General features: G+C 45.3%; 1 protein-coding gene across 1 annotated transcript; it reads left to right on the forward strand.

The window, feature by feature from the left end:
* On the forward strand, positions 1 to 25,320 carry OIT3 (oncoprotein induced transcript 3). Its single transcript, XM_009946455.2, has 9 exons — positions 1 to 64; positions 3,746 to 4,120; positions 4,609 to 4,719; positions 8,371 to 8,493; positions 11,834 to 11,956; positions 16,705 to 16,865; positions 17,518 to 17,933; positions 22,263 to 22,362; positions 23,858 to 25,320. Exons 1-9 carry the CDS (start codon positions 1 to 3, stop codon positions 24,041 to 24,043), a joined length of 1,659 nt encoding a protein of 552 aa, XP_009944757.2. The 3' UTR covers positions 24,044 to 25,320.
* Positions 25,321 to 26,315: the final 995 nt, after the last annotated feature.

Genomic DNA, 26,315 nt, shown 5'->3' on the forward strand with positions numbered 1-26,315 from the left:
ATGTTCCAGTACTTGTTTTTCTGTGTCTGCTTTGTCATCCAGTTGCAGCCGGTGTCTTCAATGGGTGAGTAAAGAGGCACTACCTTCAAGCTTATTTCTGTTTGCCAGCTATAAGGTTCATGCTGAGCCTTGGTATTCTTCAGTGAAAACCTGGAAGATGTGAGAAACGTCCTTTTTCTTTGAAGGTGATGTGAAATTCTTTCCAATTGGATCTTTCTGTCACCGAGCATGAAGCCTCCCATATTGGGAGAATTTCTATGGCCAAGGCACTAGAATTTTCCTCTCTCTTTGGAGGAGAGACTCTGGGTAGATATTATGCTACTTTTTCACCTGCTTTGACAAATCTTAACTGAATTTAGTGTCATAATGCAGTGCTGCTCATTTCATTGCTTAGTTGCGCCAGGGCAGAGACCTCCAGTTACATAATACACACAGGGTTAATCTTTCTGCAGAATGGTGGGCTTATGAATGCTTTCTAGAGCCTGATTTGTCATCCAGTATGTATGCTAGCATGTCAGCTAGAGAACTAATGATGTCATCAAGATTATAAATTGTAAAGCTTTACTTCATAGTTAATACTTCTCAGGCTGAATTGCTCAGGCCATGCAAGAAGTGTTGGGGAGGAAAAAAATTGAGCCAAGAAAAATGAAAAACAGAGTGGGCTAGAGATAGTTATATGTCTTGTGCAAAACCCCATGCTTTCATTGTTTGGGGAGAAGAAATGAAAGGCTGATTGGTTGCTTCTATATTTTTGTGGTGTTGTTTTCTTAAAAACTCAAATTAATTTTCTGTAAACTGCTGCCAAAGGCAGCTTGGTGTCTGCAGGGGGGTTGACTTGGGGCAGCACCAGCAGCCTGAAGGTGGCCATGAGGGTCTGCAGCGTTCAGAAGAGCACTCTGCTTTTTCTGCTTGTTTGCTTCCTCTTCACTCCTGCCTGAAGTTTTTGGAGAAATGAAAGATGTGAGGATGTGCTACCCCATTCCCCTGAAATGCCTTCTTCCAACTCTCTTTGAGGTGCTGCATGTTAATGTCTGTAAATGTTGTCTTTAAATTATCTTCTGAGCGTTTAGGAGACAATGTGATCTCCCTAGATGAGTGTTTTCAGAGTCTGCCTACAAAGGATATCTCATAAAGTTAATTAAAGTATATGAAAGCTAATGAGAGCATGTGTATTTTTGGTGCTGCCCAGCTGGCAAGCTGACAGAGGGCATTCCTCACTTTGCCTCGTTTGGCTTTTAACAAGACAAACCTTTTAATCTTAGTCAGTGACTCACCCTAAGGCCATGCCAAATCATCTTGTGGAAACCAAGTGAGTTATGCTGAGGGAAGCCCAGAGGAAGCTCTGTTCAGCTGTGTGCAAAGAAAAGGCAGGACCTCTCTTTTCCTGTTGCAAGAAGTTAAGCAAGCTTTTGGAGGGTGGGATTTAACAGTGCTGCAGCTGTCTGTGGGTAAGGAGAGGCAGGTGAAATCGAGAGCTCATGACGGATTCCTGGCAAATCTCATCAGATTTCCTTCTGCATTCCCCTCTCTGCTGCTCAGCACAACTAGGTTGGTTGTGGTGGGAGCAAATCTGCTCCTCTGCTTATCTCATGAATTATGGCACTAGACTCCCTTTGTAACCCGGATCTGTGCTCCCTGTGCCAGCTTGCAGCTCTGCAGCACTCTTGTGGCTATGGCAGCTCCTTCTGCCTTTTATGCTGGATTTGAGGCCAAACAGCATGTGTCTGTGGCTGAGAAAGGTGTAAGGATGTTTGTCTAGAGGGATTTTGTGTTTGTGAGAGTGTACAAGATAGCATGTCAGTGGGACAGATGTAGAGGATGCAGCTAAATAAGGGTGACTTGCAGTCCATTCTTTGAAGCACTTCTAGTTTCCACTTTAATGTTAGTGAAGCAAAACAAAATAATGAACCAAGAAGGTTTGTCTGCGTCCAGAGCACTCTAATAGAAACAATATGTGTCCCCCCACAATTGCGTCACCCTATTGTTTAAACGTAACGGAGTGTGCAATTTTTAGAGCTTAAAAAGAAATGTGGTGTGGAAAGTAGAGGGTATTCTAGTCTGAGATGCATTTAATCGGAATGATTGGTTTTATTAGCCTAGTTTTAAGAACTGGTAATCAATTTTCCATACTCAAGACAGTATTAGCATTCATTTTGCATAATAGGGAATAGCTAGTCACAGGCAAGTAGTGCTTAATCGGGTATTAAATGTAAGTGACAATGAAACCTCTGGACTTTTGGTGGGGAAGCTGCCAAATCAGGGTTGATTAGGAAAAGACTGAAAATCTAATGAACACTTCAATTCTTTTTTTTTCCTCTCCAGATGGTATTCTTACACTTTAATTGTTTGCAGAAGGTTCAGAAAGGCCTCTGAAAAGGGACATGCTCCTTGAGCGCTGCATGAACAGACATGCACATACCGGGAGGTCCACATGTTTATATCTTGCCCTCACAAACACTCACTTCATTCACAAACATCTGATCTCCTGTGGAGATCAGGAGGATTTATGGGCTTGCAAGGAACATGACTGTGTAAAGAGGTGAACATTTTGCTCCCCAGAAGGTCCTGATTCAGACCTCCATGCTCTCTAGATTTTAAGATAATAAATAAGAAGAGATGGGGAAGCTGTTTCAGAAGCAGGGAGGTGGCAACATCACATAAAAGCACAATAGATGCTGTGAATTGCAGAGGTGGTTAGCATTTGGCAGAGGAGGAAGTGTCTCTGAAGGAGATCTAAGTGGACCTTTAAATACAGGGGGCTTCCACCTCTCTTTCTTGCCCTGCTGCAGAATTTTACAGAGTGCATGGATTTGAGTTACAACTCTTTCAACTCACCTTGGCGTAAACGTACGTAGTTATAGGAGAGAGTTGAGAACGAAACCCCGAGTAAAATGAGTAGGGTCTCTTTCTCCTACCTCTCCTTTCTAAACATACACTCTTGGTTAGAGACAGCCTGCTGGGCTATAGTTCAATTTTATTGTGACCTGGGGGAGTAGTTCTTATATTTAGCTGTTTAAAATTGTACCCTGAAATGAGTAGAAGCTGATAAACTATGCTTAGAGATTTCTTACAATCAGAGGCCTAATAATTGAAATGGCCTATTTTACCTCTATACACCTTAAATATATCATTCCTGTTGTGTATCTTGCAGTTCACATTTTAACTGATGCTTTGCAAGGTGGTCTGTGGCTTGTGGTTATGGCAATTCAGCTGTGAGGGCTGACACCAGCTATGGATGGATTTTGAGAGAGGCTGCATAACCTTTTTGAAGTCTGGTCCTTTTCTCCAAGGCATGTGGGAGTTACCAGTGGCTTTGGGAGGGGCTTGCAGATGCTCAGTTAGTACTTGAACAAAGGGTGGATGTCCTAGGCTAGATCCAGTGTTCCCAGGACGTATTTCCTATGACAAAGTCTCTACCTGGACCTCAGATTTGCTTATGTTATTTTTTTTTCTCTGTCATACTCTAGAGCAGCTAAACAGCAAGTCAGACTGTTGCATAATGTTGTAAGGGCTCTGTTAATTTACTTTTTCTTCCAAGACATTTAAGCCGAGCTGTCAGAATTTTCCATGAGACAATTAGTTAGCTGGTATCGCCGTTTAATCCTGGGCATCTCTATCTATTGCAATGATTCTGTTAAGCCAGGAATAGAAAAAGAAATGATTTTGCATTCCTTGCAATTATCAGTCAAGAACTTGATTTGATATCTACCAGATGTTCTCTCTTGTCTCTTGCTGCATGTCTCAGCCCTGGACCCCTGCTCTGCCTACATCAGCCTGAATGAGCCCTGGAGGAACACAGATCATCAGATAAATGGTTCACACGGCCAGCCGACATGCGACAGTCAAATCAACGGGGAGTGGTATCGCTTCACTGGCATGGCTGGTGATGCTATGCCTACCTTCTGCATCCCAGAGAACCACTGTGGCACCCATGCTCCCATTTGGCTGAATGGCAGCCACCCTCGAGAATTGGATGGCATCGTCTCACGCCAAGCCTGTGCCAGCTTCAATGGGAACTGCTGTCTTTGGAATACCACGATTGACGTCAAGGCGTGTCCAGGCGGGTACTACGTGTATCACTTAACCAAGCCCAGCGTTTGTTTCCATGCATACTGTGGACGTAAGTAGCTGCTGAGATCACTTTTCTGAAACCTCTTGTTCCCATGATGTAGGAGAGGTAGTGAGCATCCATAAACCTGAGAGAGGTGGTGACTGGATTCTGGCTTTCTCACACGGAAGAGCGTCAGGTCATGCAGTGCAGATGGTGGCCTGTCGATATGAAATCAATTAAGGAGTTTCACCTCCATAAATTCTAGCCTTTGTTCAGCTAGTGGAAATCTTCCATACCTGACCTGGCCACAGTGATTTAATGCTCACTGTGGGCTCTCTGGTTTGTCTTGGCATGCTATCAAAGCCAAAATTTGCATCTCTGACTTACAGTAATTAAACTAGATTGTTTGTCATCAGCTTCAGTGGTTTAGCTTTCCTAATGTGGGCTAGGTGTGTAACTGATGGACTTGGCATGGGGCATGAAGCTGACGGTACAAATACAGTATTTTCATTACATGCTCAGTGGTTTGTGCTGACAACATTCTTGTCATGCCCTAGATTTTTATGACATCTGTGACGTGGTGGATTGCCAGGGCTCCTGCCTGGACACTGGTGACTGCATGTGTTCCCTGGGAACAACACTAGGACCTGATGGACAGACATGTCTTGGTAAGGGTGGAAATATCTTGTGTCAGTTACTGATGCTTTCTTTCCCCTTTGTTTCATTGCTCGCATCTCAATCTATTGTCTTAACAAAGCAGTATAAAAAAGGAAAAGTATTCTGGGAGGAGATTTTCCCCCTTGCTGCCTAGAACAGGTCTTTGATTCTGTAAGTGGTTCCCAATCTCTCCTCACAGGGTGAGAAATGACATCCCATGACTGAATGCATTCTGGTGTCCCTGAAGCTACACACATACAGAGGCTCGATTTGCTTTCTGCATGGTCCAGCTGCTGCAGGCAGCAGCCTCACTGTCAGTAGCAGACTCTCTTTGCAAGATCATGATACAGTCTCATTGGTATTCAGGAATGGCTGTTCAGTCCGTCATTAGAGATTTCCTCTTACTTGCTCTGTTGAATGTCTCTTTCCTCCAAGAAAAGTTTTGCTGGCTGTTGTAGGGCTACACACTAAGCTTCACTATACTTACTGCCTTCGTGGGGCATGGTCCAGGGCCTGAGGCTTGAGGAGAGCCAAGGGATTGTAAGTCACAGCACAGCCACAGTGGTTTTAGGCAGCATGACAAGGTGGTATTCAGGGGACTGGCACTTGGTGGCTGTGCTGGCAGAGACTAGCATGACCAGCAGGGAGGTGGAGTGCTGTAAGTGAGAGCAGAGTGGTGAATCTGGGCTTCCAGGATTTGTGAGGGAATCCCTGTGAACCTCTGAGGAGAAGAATGGGTGTGGTTGTGTGTGGTGCTAGGAGGACAGTACCTGGACTGCAAAGTCTTAGGAAGAAGATGGGAGCGGGTGGCTGTGGGGGAGCTATAGAGCCAGACTGGTGAAGAGGAAGAGGCACCATAGAGGGAGGAAGGAAATGGGATCTTCATCTTTCTGGCTTGATTTGGTGGAGAAGTTGAAGGCAGAGTTGATCCAGAAAGCCGTGTGACAGATTAGCTTCTTCCATATGGACTACAGCTGACAAAGCAGACGTGGGTGATGTCTTTCTTCACATTCCTTGTGTCTGTGGGCATCAGGGTAGGGGCCACAGTCATTACAAACTGTGGAGAGAGCAGCCTGGCCCTGCTGCAGATTTACACTTGCTCACACTGATTCTACAGAAGGATTTTGCTTAAGCTGCTCCACATCTCTGCAGCCGAGTGGCTGCCTTAGCTCTCTCAGCTAATTAAAAGCATTTATTGACTGCTTCTGTGCAAGAGTTCCAGTCACAGAAGTGCCCTTGAAAAACACCAGCACTCAATGAACGTGTGGCAGGCTCACAGGAAAGGATTTCCTGCAGCAGGGAGGCATGCAGCAGTCCTGAGCCTGTGTGCTGCAGCTGCATACATCCCCCCATGGCCAAACTGGGTAGGATTTCTGCACTGCTGCTTCTCTTCATGATAACCAGATGGCACAACATATCAGCTGTAATAATCACATTGGTTTACCTACCTGCAGCCTCTCTCTTTGTATGTCTCGCTCATCTTTCTAATGACTTTCTGTTGTGCTGAGCAATTGCATAGTCACATTTCTGTGCACAACTGTGCCAGCCTTCCAGAGAAACCAAGCAGATCTGTATTAGCCTTTTGTATGCTTTTTTCTATATGGAGAATATTCTTACTTTCCCAGCTCACCCTAAGATGGGAGCTGAAGATGCTGCAGTAATGCTAAGCAGCTCTGTAAACCTCCCTGACTTCTCTTCGGTACATTACGTAGTTTGAATCTCAGAGTAGAACTGCTGATCCTAAGTTATATTTTCATTTGCAGACTTAATTAGGGGTTAGATTAGGTCTTAGACTTTCTGTCATGGATCCACCAACTCTGTGCATTGCCTTTGACCTCTTGAATACCTGGATCCATGTTGTACTAAGCCATAGTTAAAATGAGTTCAGCGCTCTCCCAGTCCAGTCTCAAGAAAACCAGCCTGTATCCCGGAAGTGCTGGTTGTCACTGGTGCAGAAGAGCAGAGACAGATCTGCTGCATGTTGTAGAACTTGGAGGACCAGCAAGGTGAATTGCTGGGTACAGCCCTTGACCAAGCCAAGCTCTTGGGCCTTCTAAAAGCATCTCTGTGCCTTTGCCAGTAGCCCTTTCCCTCTTTGTCCTCTGTTTTTAAGCAGCTTTAGTTTTATCATTAGAAGGGAAAGTATGGAGCCTATCACACGTGAAAAGGGAAGTATCTGTGTGTGTCTCCAGGACATGCTTCCTGCCTCCCAAAGCAGTGTGCCAGCCATTTCTTTGGCTAAAAATACTCAGTTCACATTGTTTGTGGAAGAAGACACCACCACCACCACCTGCAAGCTGCAGGTACTGTGTATGTGCGGGACCACTTATACCTAAGAGAGCTCGTCTCTGACCTGTCCCTTAAAGTGGTATTTTTCTTTGTTCTTGGTTTTAAAAAGCTTCTGACATCTAGTAGATGTTTTGATAGAACCCCAGGTGAACTTTGATTGATAACCTCAGCATTCTGGTCTGCCTAAAAGAAATGGTTAGTTTTGTGGCTCAACAATAGCAATGACTGTCTCTTCCTCTCTATGTGATTCAATTTTTGCACATAGAGGTTAAATCAGGCTGAAGAATGAGAATCTCTGAGAACAAAGTACCTTTCAAAAAAAAAAACAAAACCACAACGCAGACGGGTATAGAGGAACTTTAGCCTTTAAAACAGAAAATTAGGAGGAGTTTTCAGAGCTTTACCAAGATATTCAAAAACGTCTGCTGTACTTTTTCCTCATTAAATACCCTCGGCACCCAGGAGGGCTCTAATCTGGAGCTGAATGCAGCCAGCAAGAAATGTGACACAAGTATTTGTGGGTATATTGCTTTAGGTTGTAAAAACTTAGTCCAGGCACATTTCAAGGTTATTCTGCAACCTTTATCCAGCGTCCACTCCAGAAAGCATGGGATGCCAGCTCAGGCACTTCTCTGAGCTGGAAAGGTAGGAGGCACAGCTCTGTGGAAGGCTGCAAAGGAGCAGAGCAGAGCAGGGAGGGCCATTGTGGGCCAGCGAGGAGCTGAGTCCCCAGAGGTGGTAGCTCAGAATCCAGCTCTTCCTCTCATCTTCAGTACAGAGTGTCTGAGCAGCTAATGGTTGTGATGGCCTGTGTGGCACCAGCGCCCAGGTTAGGTCTCACCACAGTCAGTTGACATTTCTGTTCTGCAAGAACACCTGAGCTGCCCGGTGTAGCCGTAGCAAGTGTGATACAAAATAGATAGGGTTTATTTTTGACTGATTCTGGTATTCACCTGGTTTTACCATGCAGTGAAGTCGTGTTTACTTCATTTTAATGTTTTTGTGAGTGGAGTGAAGGATAGTTTAGGGTGAGAAGATAAATGAAAGCATGAACTCCTTAGTGTGTAGAACCGATTTGGAAGTTTCCCAGTGGGACTGTGTCCATCTTCACTCAGAAATGGCTGCAGTCCTTCCCTCTAGGTCTGCTTTGTTCCTGAAGTAGACACAGCGTGACAAAACACTCTGCTGCTGTCAGTAGGCAGTGGTCTTTAGCATTTAGTAGGATTACTCCTCTCTGTTGCCCTCATGCAGGTCATGAGGCCTGGAAAGCCAGTCCACGGTCTTCCCACGTAGAAGCCCCTTTTTGCCAGCTGTGTTTGCCAGGGGATGCATTATGACAGTGTTTTTCTTGTTCGTTTTTTTTTTTTTTTCAGATGAAAATGAATGTGAGCAGAACAATGGAGGCTGCGGTGAATTTTGCGTTAACCTGAAGAACTCTTACCGCTGTGAGTGTGGGATCGGACGCACACTGGGAAGTGATGGGAAAACCTGTGAAGGTGAGGTTTCAGCTGTCACAGTCTGCTGGAAACTATATAAATCATTCTGCTTCCCTTGAAGCACGAGTTCTCTCTTGGCTGCTTGCAGCTGGGATTAAATGTCACTCGTATCACTTCTGTGCTTGCCAGTAGGGTTGTTGCTGAAATATCCTTCTAATCAAGTAGAGAGGAGCCTCCTTGTTGTTCTCCCTGCCTTGTTCATTTCTGGTAGGATTCGCTTGTATTTATCTCCATGGGGGGAGAGGCAGCACTGGATCTGGAAGACTGGCTGTCCAGACAGAGCTAGTTATTGCCGGAGATGTTGGGATTTGGCTCTGGAGGCGTGTACGATAGTTGTGCAGGGTCAGATTTAGTATTGCTGGTTTTTAACAGCTAGCATTAAGTATGGGGTAATGTCATGACATTAGACTAGAGCATGAGGATCACTTAGCTTCCCAGGATAAAGATTGAGGAGTGGGGGTTCCACTCTGTAAACAAAATCTAGATTTGAGATTAGGGTTGCATTTTGACTGATTTTTGTAAGAGGTTAGTTGTGGGCTCTGCTGTGTGCAGCTGCTACAGTAACTTCCCAATAGTGGCAAAGCTGGATTGAAAACCCTTGATGAGTTTAGACTGGTAGCTTAGCAGGAGCTTAGAGACCAAATTGTAGGTTTGATCTGTTGTCCCTAACAATGTACAAACATCTTTGAGCAGAAATATGAAGACCCAGAAAAAATTGACTTGTGCCTGATGTTTTCTGTGGTCAGCTGTGAAGAGCACTGTACCCCCTCACAAGCAAAGCTGCTATGTTGTGTGTTCACAGGTACCATTCGGCCTCAGACAAGAGTAATAGCTACAGATGCACTTCACTTTCCAGCTACCCAATTGCCAGAACTGAACACATCTGCAGCCTGCATGTGCAGCCTGACATTAGCTGCTGTGTGGCAGACATCCGCGGTGCAGCAGGGAGAGAGAGGGATCACCATTGTATTTTTGGGCTGGACTCCACCCTTCTTTATGGTTCACTAACAGTTTTTGTCCTTGTTACCCCCCCTCTTTGATACCAAAGCACATTTCATCTTACTTCTGTGAAAATCTCCTCTCTGAGGTCTGTTAGCAAAACATCACTCATCCAGACAATGACACTTCCCTGGGGAAAGCTGCTGTGCAGAGTGCTCCTTAAGTCCTTGTTAAGTTGTGTCAGGCCAAAAGTGGTCTGTAGGCTTTGTCCAATCCACATCCAGTCCTGAGCTGGTGAGGTGTCACGTAAACCAGCTGTGCTACATGGCAGTTTTTATTCCAGAGCGCTGCGCTCTTCTGACAGGGCTAGAACAGTCCAGGCTTGGAAACTGATTTGTTTCTGCTGTTCCCAAAGTTGGATTTTAGGGCCTTTGATATATCATTTAATTTCCCCTTCTATAAGAAGGATGGTGCTTTTCACAAATTTAACACTGCTGCTGGGGATTTTTACAATCTTGTTAGTGAGTTTTATTTCTAAAGATGTGCCCTCAGCTTTGTGAACCATTAGAGTATGTGATTTACTTGTGAGCCACTTCACAGCTGTTGCTAAAAAGAACAAATACAAGAGATTTAGCTTGATTGCGTGAGCTGGTGAGGCTGAGTAGGGTTAAGAGTATCTCAAAATTTCCATTATAACACTTTACTCAGTACTTTGACTCATGTGGAGTATTCAGGATATTGTTTTCCATGCAATGTGTAGGGTTGATGTGGGATTTCCATTATTTTCTTTCAGTTTCAGTGAAAACCACACAGTTATTTCTGATGGCAGGCCTAGGGAGAAATATTTTGTATTTATGATTTGTTTATATGTGCTATTGTTTTACAGGGAACATCTAGCAGTTTTCATCCCAAAGGGTTAAAAAATGAAGCAGTGAAGGTTATTTCTTTTTAAAAACCACCATACTCTGTTATTTTCTTTATAATAGAAAGCCAACAACAACTGGAAATGGCCTTTCTTGCCTTAGATTTTCAAATCCTCAGAATGCATTTGGATAACCTTTCAGGCTCTTTTCTGCAGCTATAGTGCAGAGGAATATGTTTTATATAAAAACTGAGTCCTCAGAGAATTGCCTCACCTGAACAGAAAAGATGTAAGAAAAAACGTGACACATCCCCCAATTACCTGTACTGACCTCTCTCCTCTACACTTTAGAATGAGGGAAAATTAGGAGAATCGACCTTACACTGTGAACTTGTGTTGTTCTGTCCCTGTGATGATACACCTCATCGTAGCCAACCTCTAAGCCTAAAACTCACAAACCAGCAGAATTACTGCTAAACAAACTCCTACGAGCAGAGTTTCATCCTCAGCCAACAAAGGGGGTGCAGGAATCCAGTATGATTGCCTCTATTGCAGCTGGGAAACCCACAGGCAAAGATCGCATCATGTCTCTGGTGTTCCCTGATGGGAATAGGAGCTGGCTGCCTGCAAGTCTGTCCTTCCCAAGACACCTTCCCTGCAAATCTCAGGGCTTTAATTCTGTTCGTGACTAAGGGAGTGAGTATAGTTCCACACGGTAAAAGTTCTAAGAGGATTTTCCTCCTACCTTTTTGAAGTAAGAAACAACATAAAAATTTAGTTTAAGAGGATGTCTCAGAAGTTAGAAAGGGCTAAGCTGAAGATTGCCTGTTCAGCCTTCTTATATATGCCGGTTATAGCGTGTGATTTAATTTGCTAAGCTTTTTCATGGAATTCCTTGTTAACTTTGTAGAATCACATTATAGAATGGTTTGGATGGGAAGGGACAAAGATCCCCTAGTTCCAACCCCCTGCCATGGGCAGGGACACCTTCCACCAGACCAGGTTGCTCCAAGCCCCATCCAGCCTGGCCTTGAACACTGCCAGGGAGGGGGCAGCCACAGCTGCTCTGGGCAACCTGTGCCAGTGCCTCACCACCCTCACAGTGAAGAACTTCTTCCTGATATCTCATCTAAACCTTCCCTCTTTCAGATGGAAACTGTTACCCCTCGTCCTGTACCCTTCCCTTCCAACACTCCAGTCATAGGAGCCATCCCACCACATCTTCACGATGTCAGTAAGATCATAGCCCTGCAAGCATGTGCATGTCTCTTAACTCCTCTCGTTTATTGCCCAGGCTACATGTGTTTGCATAGAGGCAGTTAAGTTGGGCCCTGATGGTGAAATGACACAGGAAATTGTACAATTAAAAATAGGTTTCCACCACATTTTCTTGGAAGCAACCTCTCGCTATGCTGTTGCCTTTGAGCTCTGTGTTGGTTATACTGTTTATTAGTCAGCCAGGAGTATATGTTGGGGCCTGCGTAGCCACCACACAGCTGCCTGAGGAGCAGGGTGTGCTGATTTTCCATTCTTTTGCAGAAATCGAAGGCTGTCACAATAACAATGGAGGCTGCAGCCATACCTGTATTGAAGTGGAAGACACATACCAATGTGAATGTCCAAGGGGACTTGTTCTGTCAGAAGACAACCACACTTGCCAAGGTAGGTCAACAAAATCTCCCTGATAGCCTCTGTCCCATGTATGCCAAAAGTATTTCTGAAGTAACTTTTCTTCTTGTTTTTGTTGTATTCCCTTAGTCTGTCCTTTCCAGTTTGGTTAATGGAGCTTTGTTGTTAATGACAGACAATCCAAACCTTAGAGGCTGGAGTCATTGCTCTTCTTACAGGAAGGATGGCAGAGACAAAGGACCAGCTGGGTGCATCTTGCATTGCAGGCGGTTTTGGCAGTGTTCACTTACAACTAAGATTGCTTAACGTCTCCTGTTATATTGCTTTGCTTTAGCTGTGTATGCCTTTGACAAATTTATGCTATTAGAACTGAAACTTTCCATGCTTCAAACTGAGCTTTTAAAATTTCAGCTGAATGCTTCAGTCCTTTCCAAGAATGGGATTAAAGAGAGAGGCCTTTTTTTTGCCTCTGGTATCTCGATAGCCATTCCAGTAAGCATTCTTATGTCTTGAAGCAGGGCACTAGTTCTGATACTAGGTGTTTCTGCTGTCCCTTAGAAAGGGGCCCAAGATAGCATCTGAAAATTGACTGTTGCTTCTGCTGCATAGAGGCAAGGGTAACATTATCCTTGGAAGACCTTCCATCTGAACTTTACTCTATTTCTGTACACAGCGAGTACTTCTTGCTGACTCACTTGTACCTGTAGCATGCCTGTGGAATAAACAAGTTCCCTGTTTTGTGTTGTAAGAGCTGAGTGAGATTTTGTTTGCAAATTCATCCAGGACCCCAATGGTCAATTTAGCTCTGCAGCTGTGAGTGCAGGGAGCAGAGGATCAGGGAGAAGTTCCTGAGGGCATTGAGAGTTAAGCAGAGGGTCTGTAGCTCCTCAAGCAATGACTTCTTACAATCCAGGACTTGCACCCAGGATTCTTCTGGGTCTCATAATCCCACAGGTAGCTGAGCCTCTGAAGTGCTGAAAGTATCGAGCAGCCTGTGTGTGTTACACAGATGATGTCTACTATGATCTACTGCTGAAGGGACTTTCAGTCAAAACTGCATGTTAAGGACAGATGTGTGGGCATGTGAAAAGCAGACAGAGGTAACATTTTCTGATGGGCCTCATCTGACTTGCCTGGCTGTTTCTCTGTCAGGCTCAGCACAAGGCTGGAGAAGGTATACTACTGCCCTGGTAGAGACAGACCTCGTAGCGCTCTGCTTGTCTTCTGCCTTGATGGGCCCATGAAGAACCTGTGTAGTTGCTTTCGGATATTTCCGTGGGAATTTTCTAATGGTCTGGACTCAGGCCATAGCCAGGGCAGGATCTAAAATGTAATAAGAGGGAGCCTATCATGGACTAATTCACCTGGGCTTTAGATAATACTGATGAGCTGCCGTTACCTGGTGTGCTTAGAATGTCCTGTTCTCTGATGTGTTACAAAGTGCCCAGACTTCAGTTAGAGGAACAGATCCAGACTTCATGGTGGCCAACAGGGCAGGTATGCCTCAGAGAGGAAGTTGGAATGGTTCTACTTGATGAAATTTCTGCTTTTAAAGCTTTTTAGAAATTCAAGGCACTGTTTTCAGGGCTGAGCACTGCACACTTGGGATTCACTAGTGCTTACTGCTCCAGCAGAGAGGAGGAGATGGGGATTTCCAAAAGCTGTGATTATACTTAACCAATTGAAGGTCTGATTGATGGATACGGGCCAGAAAAGAGCAACATTCTTCAATCCTGGCTCCCTGAGGCAACCCCAATAGGGTTAGAAAGCTGTGCATTTCCCAGACAGGGTTTCTCCTTCTTCTGAGACTGCTAATGAGAGCAGCAGCATTGGCGGGTGCCAAGCTGGGGCTCGAGATACGGCATCTCATAAAGAAAAATTGCTCGTTCTGTTGCGTTTCATGAATTTATGTCCCCACACAGTGGTCTGCAGTTTTGAGCAGATATGACAGAATATATCTGGAACTGTACCACACAATTTTGTGGCATCTAATCAGGTTTGTAGTAGTACAATTAAGAGTGCAGGGCCGGCACAGTTGCCTCAAGCAATTGGATCTGCAGCCTATTAACCTTCCTCTGTACTGTCTCTACATTCAGAACAAATATTCATAATCTTCCACAGAAATCAGTCTTGGCTACAATTTTCCCACAAAGACACCAGCCAACAAAATACTTGGAATTTTGCAGACCATCCTAGTACCCCACCTCTTTCTGAAGTGTGGTGGTGAAATGCTTTTCTCCCCTCTCCCATGCCCAAGCCCTGTGGACAGCTAAGCAGAGTACAATGGTGCGGTTTATTTGTGTTTGTAGCAATGGTTCAGGGCTCCCCAGCACCAGAGAGCCTATTGTACTGAGCAGTCTGTGCAAAAAGATAACCTCTGCTCCAAGCAGCTGTACTCTGAAAGGCCAGGGAAGGAGCCACAGGCCAGACAAAGAACATGGTGCCAACAATAGCAGGCACCAAAATGAGTGTTGAACTCACCACAGAAGCTTCCTGCCAAGGTCAAGGCACTTGCAGGCATTGGTGCAAAGCAGAGTTTAAAGCAGTAATGAGGTGGTTTTCCCAGAGCTTACAGGTGCTCTGCAGCGTATGAGGGTGAAGAACTGGAACGTTTGACTGGCAAAGACTGGGTGAGGCTCTTGGCAGCCTCACAGGCTGGGGTGAGCCCAGGGCAGGGATGCAAGAGATGGATGCTGACAGCAAGTCAGGAGAGTGCAGTGCTCTGAACGGATGCAAGAAGTTGTGAATAAAATTGGATTCCTTGGCACCAAGGATAACTCATTTCTGCTGGGCATCTCAGTCCTGGCAATCGGGACCTCATCACTTGCCCTGGAATAATGTCTGCATATAATCACGGCCACGTTCCCAGCTCCTTTTCAGCTCCCCCTACCACGCTGTTGCTGGCAGTGTTTTGGGGAATCAGGCCTGCTCAGAGCTGAATCATGCTTACACACGCAGTCTCTCTGCTTGCAGTACCACTGTTAGATTGGTAGAACCGAAACACTGTTCTCAGTATTGATTACTCCCTGTGTACAAATGTCTAGGGTGGTTCGAATTACATTACCAGTTACCCTGAGATGGTTAGTATAAGGAGTTTCCCAGAGTGTTTTCCCAAATCACGATGAGTTGGCCTGAATCAAAAGTGGATCTGCTCACAGTTTTCTTTCACTTGTTTCTGTGCTCAGGTGATGGAGTGCACACATTGCACTGCCAGAGCAGAGGTTAAATGGGTGTGTCCTCTTTCTTCCCCTTTGTGCCAGTCAGAGACGTTTAGAAACAGAGACAGGCTGAACAAAATTGGTCCTGAACTTTGGAGAATTGTAGTTGGAATCCAAACTGTCTTGCCCTGATGGATTACACCTTAATAAAAGCATTACATTTTCTTGTTCATCAAGGATTCATTAGAACAGTGAAGCTTTAAATTCAAATTGACCCAATCAGCCCCCCAAAGGATGTTCATCTCTGTCTGAATTGCACTGTGTTCGCCAAGTCCCTATGCCTCCTTGTGAGCTTTGCCATTTGACATGCTCGATTATTCCCGCTTGCCTTCTACTGCAGATGGAGGAAAAGTTAAGGTAATTCTTAGTTCTTTCATTTTCTGTTCTAACCCAGCAATGTCATTATGAGAGCATATTGCTTTGGGCACACTGCATACGTTTTAGCATATCACCTTGAAAAGATCAACTTTTAATAAAAAATACTCCCTGCAGGTACACGGTAGCTGTTACAAATACCTTAGCTGGGACAGGAGAATTTTTAAGAGGGGTAAAAGGCATGTTTTAGCAGTGTGCCTTGTATCCAAGATCCAGAATCCTGGGTAATTAATGACTGAAATTAAGGGAAGGCAGATCATAGGAATGTCAAGGATTGGGACTGTAATTCATTTTGGGAAAAAGCTTGGGGAACTAGTGTACTTGCAAAAAAACTTTGTCGTGATTTTAAAATACAATAAATGGAAATTCTGCAGGGTGTTTATTTTTCTGGGTGAGAAAAGACCAGAATATATGCACCAGTATGCTTGTCCTCTATCTAACTGAATAGATAGATATACAGCCAAGGAATATACATAGCAATTACTTTTTTATTAAAGATTATTCTGTTGTCTTTTTCATTTTGTCCAATCTCTACATTTTCTCCCACTTTTTGCGTAATGGAATTTAAGTGAAAAAAGTTCACTTGGAGATCTGTATTAAAATTCAAAGGTTGGAAGGAGGTGGGATGAGTGAGCTAATTGGATTAGTTTGTCAGAGCTGTCTTTATTGCTTATAAAAATATTATTGTGGCATTTTGAGGTGCTTCCACTTTAGCTCAGCATCTATATGGAATTACTTTGCCTTGTTTTGACATGTTCTGGGTTTGATGTAAAATCTGGTTCAGGGTCTTAAAAAATGGCTTTGCCTAGGGTGTTGTGGATTTTATATCCGTATCTGGGAAAGGCTCTTCCCAGGACATAGCAGTGCAAGAGATATCAATCAAGTTTGTGCTGAGTGTTAAGTGTAGCTGCAAGTACAGCATAGCTAAGTTTCTGCTGCGAGTGTAGCGGTCATCTTCGTCATCTGTTGTGGCACCGCTGCACCAGGAGGATTTGAGGCAGTGGTAGCTCAGGAGGTTTATGTTGTGTAGGTAGGTATGTAAGATAAGTAGTTGATTACTATGGTAAGATAGTAGTCATAAATACAGCATATGATTTCCCCCCCCCCAAAAAATAATTGCTACAGCCCTTCCCCAGCTGCCTGGTAGATTTGTAGTGCAGATTGTTTTTCTGGAGACTTTTCTTTTAGTTCCAGTGCTGTGCAAGTCCAGCTCTATTGAGGTGAGCATCCCAAAGGACCTGGTTGGAGGCCTGGACCTTTCCCTCATCAACACTTCATGCAAAGGAGTATCTAATGGCACTCATGTTAACATCCATTTCTCCTTGAAGTCCTGCGGCACTGTTGTAGATGTATGTATACCCATTGCTGTCCTGCCTCTTGGGGTGTCTCGGGTTTGGGGACTTGGCTATGGCTTCCTTGGGGAATAAAGTTGATTTAGCTGTACCATCAGAGCAGTTTCCTGTGTCGCTGTGCAGCTGGCCTCAGACTAGACCCTGGATGGCATTCCAAAGCAGGAGAGCTTGTTCCATCACCTCTCTAGTGGTGTGCGTCTCTCTGCGTGGGTACTGCTTTCTGCTTACGTAGTGCTTCACAGAGGCAGCTCCACCATCATTCTGGTGCGGAAAGCACAAGTGGTGTCACTCTTCACCCTCCTGTTGAGACAGAATCTGGTCCCCCAATAATATTTCAAAGGTTATACTGTCAACTGGTCAGGAACCAGAGAGCTTTTCTTAGCAGATGGGTAGCAATTGGAAACAAATTCCTCTGCTTCATGCAGGAGTACAGTGCACCGAAGCTGACAGCAAACTGATAGAGGCCCTTAGTTCATAGGCAAGGATGAACATCATTCTGGTTGAAACTTATAAATTCACAAGCTGTACTTTCAGTGGCTAGTTTATGTCTATGTTTTCTGAACTGGGGTAAACTCAGCTGCTAGTCTGAACATCAAGAGGTCTTTCTCAATGATCTGCCCTTTCCTTTCAACTTCTCTCTTTGCTGCAGGTAATAAATGATAAAATCATTGCCACCAATCTGGTGACCGGCTTGCCAAAGCAGACTCCGGGAAGCAATGGAGACATCATTGTCCGCACCAGCAAGCTGCTGATCCCGGTGACCTGTGAGTTCCCACGCCGGTACACAATCTCTGAAGGTTATGTGCCCAACCTCAAGAACTCTCCCTTGGAAATCATGAGCCGCAACCAGGGCATCTTTCCTTTCACTCTTGAGATCTTCAAAGACAAAGACTTTGATGAACCCTACAGGGGTGCTCTTCCCACCCTCAAGCTTCGGGACTCTCTGTACTTTGGGATTGAACCCTTGGTACATGTCAGTGGACTAGAGACACTGGTAGAGAGCTGCTTTGCCACTCCCACCTCAAAAATCGACGAGATCCTGAAGTACTACCTGATTCAAGATGGGTGAGTTCACTGTTCCCTCCCTTGCTGCCTATTAGATGGGAAATGGCAATGGGGCTAATTTGTATGGCCTGTGTGACACAGGAAACACTATCACTTCACAGCAGCCTGTCTGCTGTGTTTCTAGCAATTGCCAGCAGATAGGCCTTTCAGCCATCAAGCTGAAACCACCTGTCCCATCAAAAGTGACTGGGAGAAACAGTGGGAGGCAGTGAAAGGGATTACTCCAAGTGCAGCCTTTACAGGACATATTTCCCTGTAACTAACATTGTGGATAATTGAGTTGGCTCCTGTAGAAAAGATATCCTTCCTGATATCCTCTCTCTGCCAGCATGCAGAGCACCAAACCAATCAGCAGAACCCCCCGATGGCTGTGTGCCACTGCCACGCAGCCACTGCAGCAACTGGAGCAAGTTTCTTAATTTTCCCATAATGGCCTTATTATAGCATGAACTGGAAGACTCCATGGCTGATCCTGGTTGGGGCTCCAGGAGCTCCCCTTGCTTTGCCCTCTCTCTGATGCCTGTCAGTGCAGTAAGCTTAGGGTCCCTCAGTTTGGCTGTAATGTTCCGAGGCATTTGGCGTTAGTGGTCTTTCCAGATACACTAGTAAAAAGCTCAGGATTCACTGTAATGGGTTTTGCATCAGAGGTTTGGGGAGCATTGCCGTGGGCTCTGCTGTAGCTCCTAAGAGCACCCCTATTTTCAGACACTTGTTGGGGTGCTGACGTGAGTGTGCCATGGTACAATGTTGCTGTGGAGTGTTTGCATCCAGCAGTGCCTGACAGCTTAACCAGACAACGCTGTGGAAATGTCACAGTTGGGAACCAGTCTGCTGTCCTCTAGGGAGGAAAGTCCAGCCAAAGTAATATCTAAGACATACCCAAGTGTTGTAGCCCAACAGTCAAGGGACTGTGCTTGTATAAGTCCTGTATTCTGTCTGCCAAACCATCTAATGAGGACAACAATTATTTCCTCAGCTGCCAAGCTAAATCGTCCACCATTACAGCTAGCGACAAGTCCTGTGTGACTGTTCTGTAGCAAGAGGGTTCTGCAGAGTACAGTACACAAAAACACTGCTTTTGTTTCCTTCTGACAAAGGTTTCAGCATTAGCTTGCTCTCCCTCCATCCTAGGCTGCAGTCCTGTGCCTGACATTTCTGGGGTTTATGAGCAGATTTGTAACAGAAGGATTGATTTATCGACTCCTTGCCTTGGCTGTTCCTGTGGACCCTTCACAGAGTCAAGGCTCCGAATGTCATTCATTTCCCACAGTGAGTGAAAATGATAGGATTCAAAACAGTGGCTAAAACCTGAGCCAAATAGAGAAGGCAGAAAATGTCATCTCTTGGATTCACCACAGCACTAGTTGGAGGATTTACGGCACCAGCAACCCCTTTGGTACTGTTGTCCTGCAGAGGGCATTAAAACTTCACCGAAGGGAAAAGTGAGCTGGAGCCTCATCCAGCCTGCTCCTCTCTCCAGCCATCACTGCAGGCCCCAGTGTCCCCAGACATGCCAGCCCTGTACACGGTGCGGCATTTAAATGGAACTACTCGCTTAGACCAAAGGCTAATGATGTGCTGTTGAGCTAACTGGAGTTTGTTGCCTCTCTGTGTACTCACAGCAATTAAAAAGTAAAATTATCTGCTTACACGGCTGATTTGTCCCTGCTCCAAACAGTTCTGTAATAACCCAGTTTCCTTCCATCCAACACAGCCCCAAAAGCCCAAGGCAATAAAGATGGGATTTTTAAATCAGTTTGATTATATAGGATCAGACCTGCAGGAGTTAACTGCATCTTCCAGAGGGAAACAGTGTTTAAGTCTGATATACCTTAGACTGAGGGGTGGGAAAATTCCTTCTCCTGCTTTCTTCCCTGTTAATTCCCTGCCACCTCCAGTTGGCAAAAGGTGGGAGCCACCTTCTGTGGGACTCCTCAACCCTCTCCCTGTGCTGTTGCAACCACACTGGAAATCAGGATTTTCCCACACCCCTCCCAGCTGTCTCTGTAATACCCTGTACTGCTGCTAGCCCAGACAGCCAGCCCCAAAGCAGCTCTCCTGCTTCCGATCTTGTTCTTCTTCTTTCTCAAAAATAAATAAAAGGCATCGACCGATTGTACAGGTGATAAACATTACAGCTCTCTGGGGCATCTGGAGCAAGGTCATGTCACTGAGGGCAATCCATTGTAATCTGATGTGGTCAGGAGCTGTGATTTATCTGAGCATGATGTGGTTAAGATAGTTCCATTGCAAGGCTTATCTTGTTACACCTCGGGCTGACCCTTGTTTGTAGGCTGGTTTTTCTATTCTCCATGCCCTCCTTTCTACCTTGGAACCCCCCAACAAAAGAGTCAGAGCACAGCTCCCATGGCACAGCCACTCTCTGCTCCCTTAACCTAAGCACATTATGCTCAGGAAAGGGTTATTTTCCCCATATCCTGACCAGGGTCACCCATTTTCCTTCCATACCTGTGCTCCCTGCCCCTTCTCACCTCTCCAAGGTGGAAAGCAGGATCTGGGAGTTTCCTAGGAGAGTGAGATGTGGTATAGCCCCATGCACAATGCAAAATGTGACTCGTGAGGTTTTTGAGCTCTTTTTGTCATGCCACAATGTGTTTGTGAGAGCCCTTCATAAGGCATGGTAGGGGTTCCATGTACCCCCTGGTTCCTCCTTGTTGTTCGTCCATTTTCCCTCTCCCTAGCCCCAAACCGGTAGGTTTCCTACCACCAGTGTGGAGAACCTGGGATTTAGGAGTCAGTTTGAACCAGTGTCCAAGAATCATCACAGTTTATATGCTCACAAGTGAGGACATGCCTATGAGTTGACTTTATGGCCCCAAAGCTTGGCCAGTCACTTATGAAAAGTCTTTAACTGTCATTCTTTACAGTCAGATGCCTTCAGGAATGCTACTTTTAAAAAGCAATTTTGTCTTAAACAACTTAGTAACATCCAGTGTTTGGCCTCAAGGGGGAGGAAATCTATGTCAATTTTTCTAGATGCACAATGTTAATTTATTAGCTCTCCTTGGATGGCTTGTTAACTAGACAAGTGCTGCAGACAGGGATATCCCGTCAGACTGTGACCTCCACTGGCTGAGAAGAACTACAGAAATACATGGTGGTGAAAATAATGCTAGGATCAGACTGATGCTTAGTGCTCCTGTGAACATACACTGCTCTACTGTACATAGCAGAAGGGCGATTCTGGGAGGAATTGCAGCAGGCTGCCGCCCACAGAGACGAGTCAGATGAACAGTGCAGAGATTTCCAAATACATGCTCTAGTGAAAGCAGAGCTACATCTAGATGGGGGGTTTGCTGCTGTTTGATAATTGAACCTGTCAAATGTCAGCATTTCTGACAATGCCTTACAAATTTCTGGTGTAAATATGGAAGCTAAAGATTGCTGCAAAAGTGGGACTTTCAGCTGTCACACCATTACATCTTGTGTCTTCCACCATCACTTTTTTTTTAATATCTTGCAAAGTCTGTATTTTCAGAATTAGCTTGCTAGAAAGGACAAGCTGCATTGTAATGCAATGTAACAGCAGCGTCCAGGCCTCTCAAAATGCCTAAGGCTTTGCAAGGCAGCAGTAATTATCAAGTCACGATAACTTTTTGTCTTCCTGTTTCTCTGTCAAATTCTAAATAGGCTGTAATAGTTTATAAATAGACTGCACCTGGAATGTAACTTTTTATATAAGTAGCTTATTTTCTTGCAGTTCTTTGACCTCTCGCGTGACCTTATAGTGTTAGTGATGGAGAAATTGAAATGAAAAATTTTAGTGTAGTGAATTTGAGCTGTCCGACCAAGTCCAGCAGGAAGAAATATGTACATGATGTAAAGCAAAGTAAATCTGGATTTTTGTGATTTTCATGATCTGTGATATTTTAGTACTGTGGGTACAAGCTTTTTCATTTTAAGCATGATTTATGTGCATATATATGTGTTTACAGAAAGTACGTAATACATCATATACTGTATAACAGTTCTGTTGATCACTGCAGACTGTTGCACAGGAAGGTGAAATGAGGACAAACTTGCCTGCGGCTCTCTGGCAGTCCCTCTGCTGAGGGGACTGGACCACATTCTGCCAGCTCTCTCTGCTGAGCTGTTCCTTCTCTGGAGATGCTATTATCATTGCTGCTGGGTTTCCTCTTCATTCCCAAATTTTCTCCTGTGGCCAAAGAGGAAGTAACATGGATAGTAGCTTAGCTTGAGAGCCAAGCCCTCCTTTTCTTTCTCTGGTTATATAGGCTGGGATGTTTTTTCTCTTTCTTTTTCCATTTCTGGGAAACCCATTAAAACCTATCCCTCTGCTTTCCTCAGCTGTGTTTCTGATGATTCAGTGAAGCAGTACACGTCAAAGGACCATCTTGCCAAGCATTTCCAGGTTCCCGTGTTCAAGTTTGTGGGCAAAGACAACAAGGTAAGCTCAAAACCTGCCTCTTGGATATTGCATCAGCCCTGATCTGACTCTCAGCATAGAGTTGGCTGTATTAGAGTGTGAAAGGGAGGAATGGCTGGCCCAAGGCAGATGCTGCTGTGCCTATTCTAGCAGTTGTGTCTTTCAGGAGCCTGACACGGGTACTTTAGGAGAGAGTGATAAAAACAACTAAAATTAAATAAAGGACAGTGTGGAACATCAATGCCATAGCAGGCTGAAATCATTGTTGTTTCCAGGGTAGTCTTAGTGGACCTTTGTATGCTGGATGAGAAAGTGTTCCTAGTCACCAAACAGAAACCCGGGGAGTTAGGCATATTACGGAGTGTCCTGTCTTTAAAAGAAGGCAGTCTATAGTTTTGAGTATCTTCAACATTATATCTTCTCTAGCTCTCGTGAGTACAGATACTAAGTTTCCAGACACAAGGCCTCCATACTGTTTAATTCCATGTGAAACCAGGCCATCCAGGCTGGTGCCACTCTGGGGCAGAAGCTTTGTAGTGGGAGAACAGTTGAAGGATAATGCTATTTTCCTAATGCAAATAGCTTTCCTTGTCTGTGCTAGAAGAAATCAGGTCTTTCAGTCACTGTTGTTACGCTCAGCCTGTGCTGCTTGCTTCAAAAGGCATAAAGCTGCCACTGCAGCTCCTGGAAAGCCTCAGTTAGGGTTAAAATGGATGAGATATTTCAAAATTCAGAAATTTCCCTTGGCCATCTGATTGCCACTGCTGCCTTCATCCTGCATCCTCCCAGCCTGTGCAATGCATTTTGCTTCAAACCTCACCATTGACCAAATATCTACAAATATTTGCTTTCCTAATTGCTGCTTGCCGGGATCTTGCTTACTCTCCTTGTCATTCAGAGGGCAGGGAGCAGCAATCCTACCACTGTCTGCCTTTACTGTGCAGAAAGAAAAGGCAACTGTCTCACTGCCCTTTGTGTTCTCCTTCTCCTGTCAACACCAGTCTTAGCACCTTATCAACCTGCGTTTTCCTCCTTGCCCCTCGGTCTCCCAGCTTTATGTTTTCTCAGCTCATGTCAAATTCTCTTGCATGTTTCTATCAATCCATCTCCTTGTTAGGCCTCATGTGTTCTGGCCTGCTTCCTACCATGCAGCTCCTACCAGTCCATGTGAGCTCTTCCAAGCTTATTCCTGGCATTTCCATCCCTTCCTCTGGAAGATCCTTTCATACTTTCATATTCTCTGTCTAGCCCTTGGCTAACAGGCAGACATGATGCTCTTGAGATCTCAACTGGGCACTCTAGAAAATGTGCTCTCTCCTGGGCACATAAGAAAACAGATGGAACAGCCAGTTTGGCTGTGGATGGCAATGGTGGATGAGGACCTTGTTGATGCAGGGATACAGAAATGGCTGTACTGTGGGAATCATGTCACTCATGGTCTCTGAGAGCTGGCAGCACGCCAGTCTGATTCCCAGAGCTGCGCATTGACTTGGCCTGCTGTCTTGCCACCCTCCAGGAGGTGTTCTTGCATTGCCGCATCCTCGTGTGCGGGACGCTGGATGAGAGCTCTCGCTGTGCCCAGGGCTGCCGGCGACGGGTGCGCAGGTCAGATGCAACAGAGGAGGAAGAGGAGAAGGAATCTGGTCATGTGGCAAACCACATCCTGACAGGTGGCCCGATCAGAATCAACTTTGACGACTAACGGCCATGTGCTGGAACAGCATCTCTCCCCGAGACAAACCTTCCTTATCAATGCCTTCTTTGATGGTTGTTTGAGAAACAAGAGGTATTTGGTAAAGCTCCACCTGAACCTCAGGACTTGTTTCCATAACTGTGTCATAATTATTTGTGAAGTATGTTGGGCACACGAGTCAGCCCTCAGAGTGCAACCTGGACTGCAGAACAGTTTGGTTTTACCTGCGTTTCTTCCCAACAGTCCTTCAGTTGAAGGGACCCTATTGCTTTGCAGGCCCAAAGCATTACCCGACTTTCATAGACTCACAGAATGGTTTGGGTCAGAAGGGACCTTAAAGGTCACCTAGTTCCAACCCCCTGCCATGGGCAGGGACACCTTCCACTAGACCAGGTCACTCAAAGCCCCATCCAGCCTGGCCTTGAACACTAACCAGGGAGGGGGCAGCCACAGCTGCTCTGGGCAGCCTGTGCCAGTGCCTCACCACCCTCACAGTCCAGAATTTCTTCCTTACATCTCATCTAAACCTCCCCTCTTTCAGATTGAAACCCTTACCCCTCATCCTATCACTACACCCCCTGATAAAGTGTCCCTCCCCACCTTCCCTGTAGGCCCCCTTTAAGCACTGGAAGACCGCTAGAAGGTCTCCCCAAAGCCTTCTCTTCTCCAGGCTGAACAACTCCAACTCCCTCAGCCTGTCCTCACAGGGGAGGTCCTCCAGCCCCCTGAGCATCTTAGTGACCCTTCTCTGGACCTGCTCGAGCAGGTCCATGTCTTTCTTGTGCTGGGGCCCCAGAGCTGGACACAGCACTGCAGGTGGGGTCTCACCAGAGCGGAGAAGAGGGGGAGAATCCCCTCCCTTGACCTGCTGGCCACGCTGCTCTTGATGCAGCCCAGGATGTGATTGGCTTTCTGGGCTGCGAGCGCATATTGCCGGGTCATATTCAGTTTTTCTTCCACCAGCACTCCAAAGGCTGCTCTCGATCCATTCATTGCCCAGCCTGTATCTGTGCATGGGATTGCCCTGACCCAAGTGCAGGACCTTGCACTCTACCTTGTTGAACTTCATGAGGTTTGCACAGGCCCACAAAGACTTTGTCTTTCCCTACAGGCTCCATAGGACTGTTCATCCTTGACTAAACAAATGTTTAAGCCCTTCTTTCGTTAGGCAATACAAATAGCATCGTAGCTGAACATGTTTGTTATGTAGTTCTGTGAATGATGCTGAAGCTATTGGATGTGCTGAGATTTTGGATGACCATTAATAAAAACATGTATAAAAAATACATATCTTGTAATGTGCAAGTTCCTTGGAGCTATAAAACAGTTGTCATTACAGGCTCAGATCTATCACAGGCACATTTAAATGTTATTTTTAAGTAGTAAAAGGTATTTAATAAAACTTGATTTTTTTAGTGTCTTTTCATAATTGCATGCAGTTTAACAGTGTTTCCTCTTGTATTTAGTGTATTATTATTTTTCTCCCTCTTCTCCCCCCACCAAAAATGTGGTGCCTTTCATAAGTGCTGTAGCACCTTGATTGTAAGAAAAAAGATCATTAAACATCTATAAACAGCCCCCCTCCCAAGAGTGCTGCTACTAAATCTTTGTTTGAAAGTTGCGATGCATTACCCTGGTCTAGAGAGGCTGTGGCTCCAACAAAGGGATTAGAGGAATGCACATTAAGTATTTATAGCAATCATTTGTAATGTGGGTAGTCCTCAGGACAGGGTTGTCCCCAGTGAGCATGGTGACAGAAGACATGGCAGCGTTGTTTGAGTGACTGCATTTGCAGTCTCCTGGTGGGTGAGAGCTGGCAAGGGGCACAATTACTGGTGATGGTGGTGGCATCATGCTTGTCAGGAATTCCTTTGGGCCATCAAGCTCCTTCCAAAGAAAATATAACAGGTGATCAGCTCGGGCTCCCCTGGGCTTCCTTCCAGAGCAGGAGTGCTGTGTGGTTAAGGATTAGAAATGTGGGTTGAAAGGAAGGAGGCACAGTGAGCAGTGAAGGGCAAAGCAGAAGAGGCAGGGCTGGAGGGTGGGAGAGGAAGGGTGCAACTCCACCATTCGCAGTGGCACTGCTGTGCGTTCATGAGGTTTTCTGCAAGAAGCTTCACAGTGTGCAGCTCTGTTCTGTGTGTTTGGGTGCGCTGAAGTCCCCCTAGCCTTCATTACCTGTTTTCTACTTCTGTTGGAAGCAGTAAAATTGCTGCCAAGGCCTAAATTTGTTGCTGCTCTCAAAGAGGTGGGGAGTCTGTTTGGGTGAAGGGACCTTTTA

This window comes from Leptosomus discolor, chromosome 6 (genome assembly GCF_034619465.1).
Source record: "Leptosomus discolor isolate bLepDis1 chromosome 6, bLepDis1.hap2, whole genome shotgun sequence".
NCBI lineage: Eukaryota > Metazoa > Chordata > Aves > Leptosomiformes > Leptosomidae > Leptosomus > Leptosomus discolor.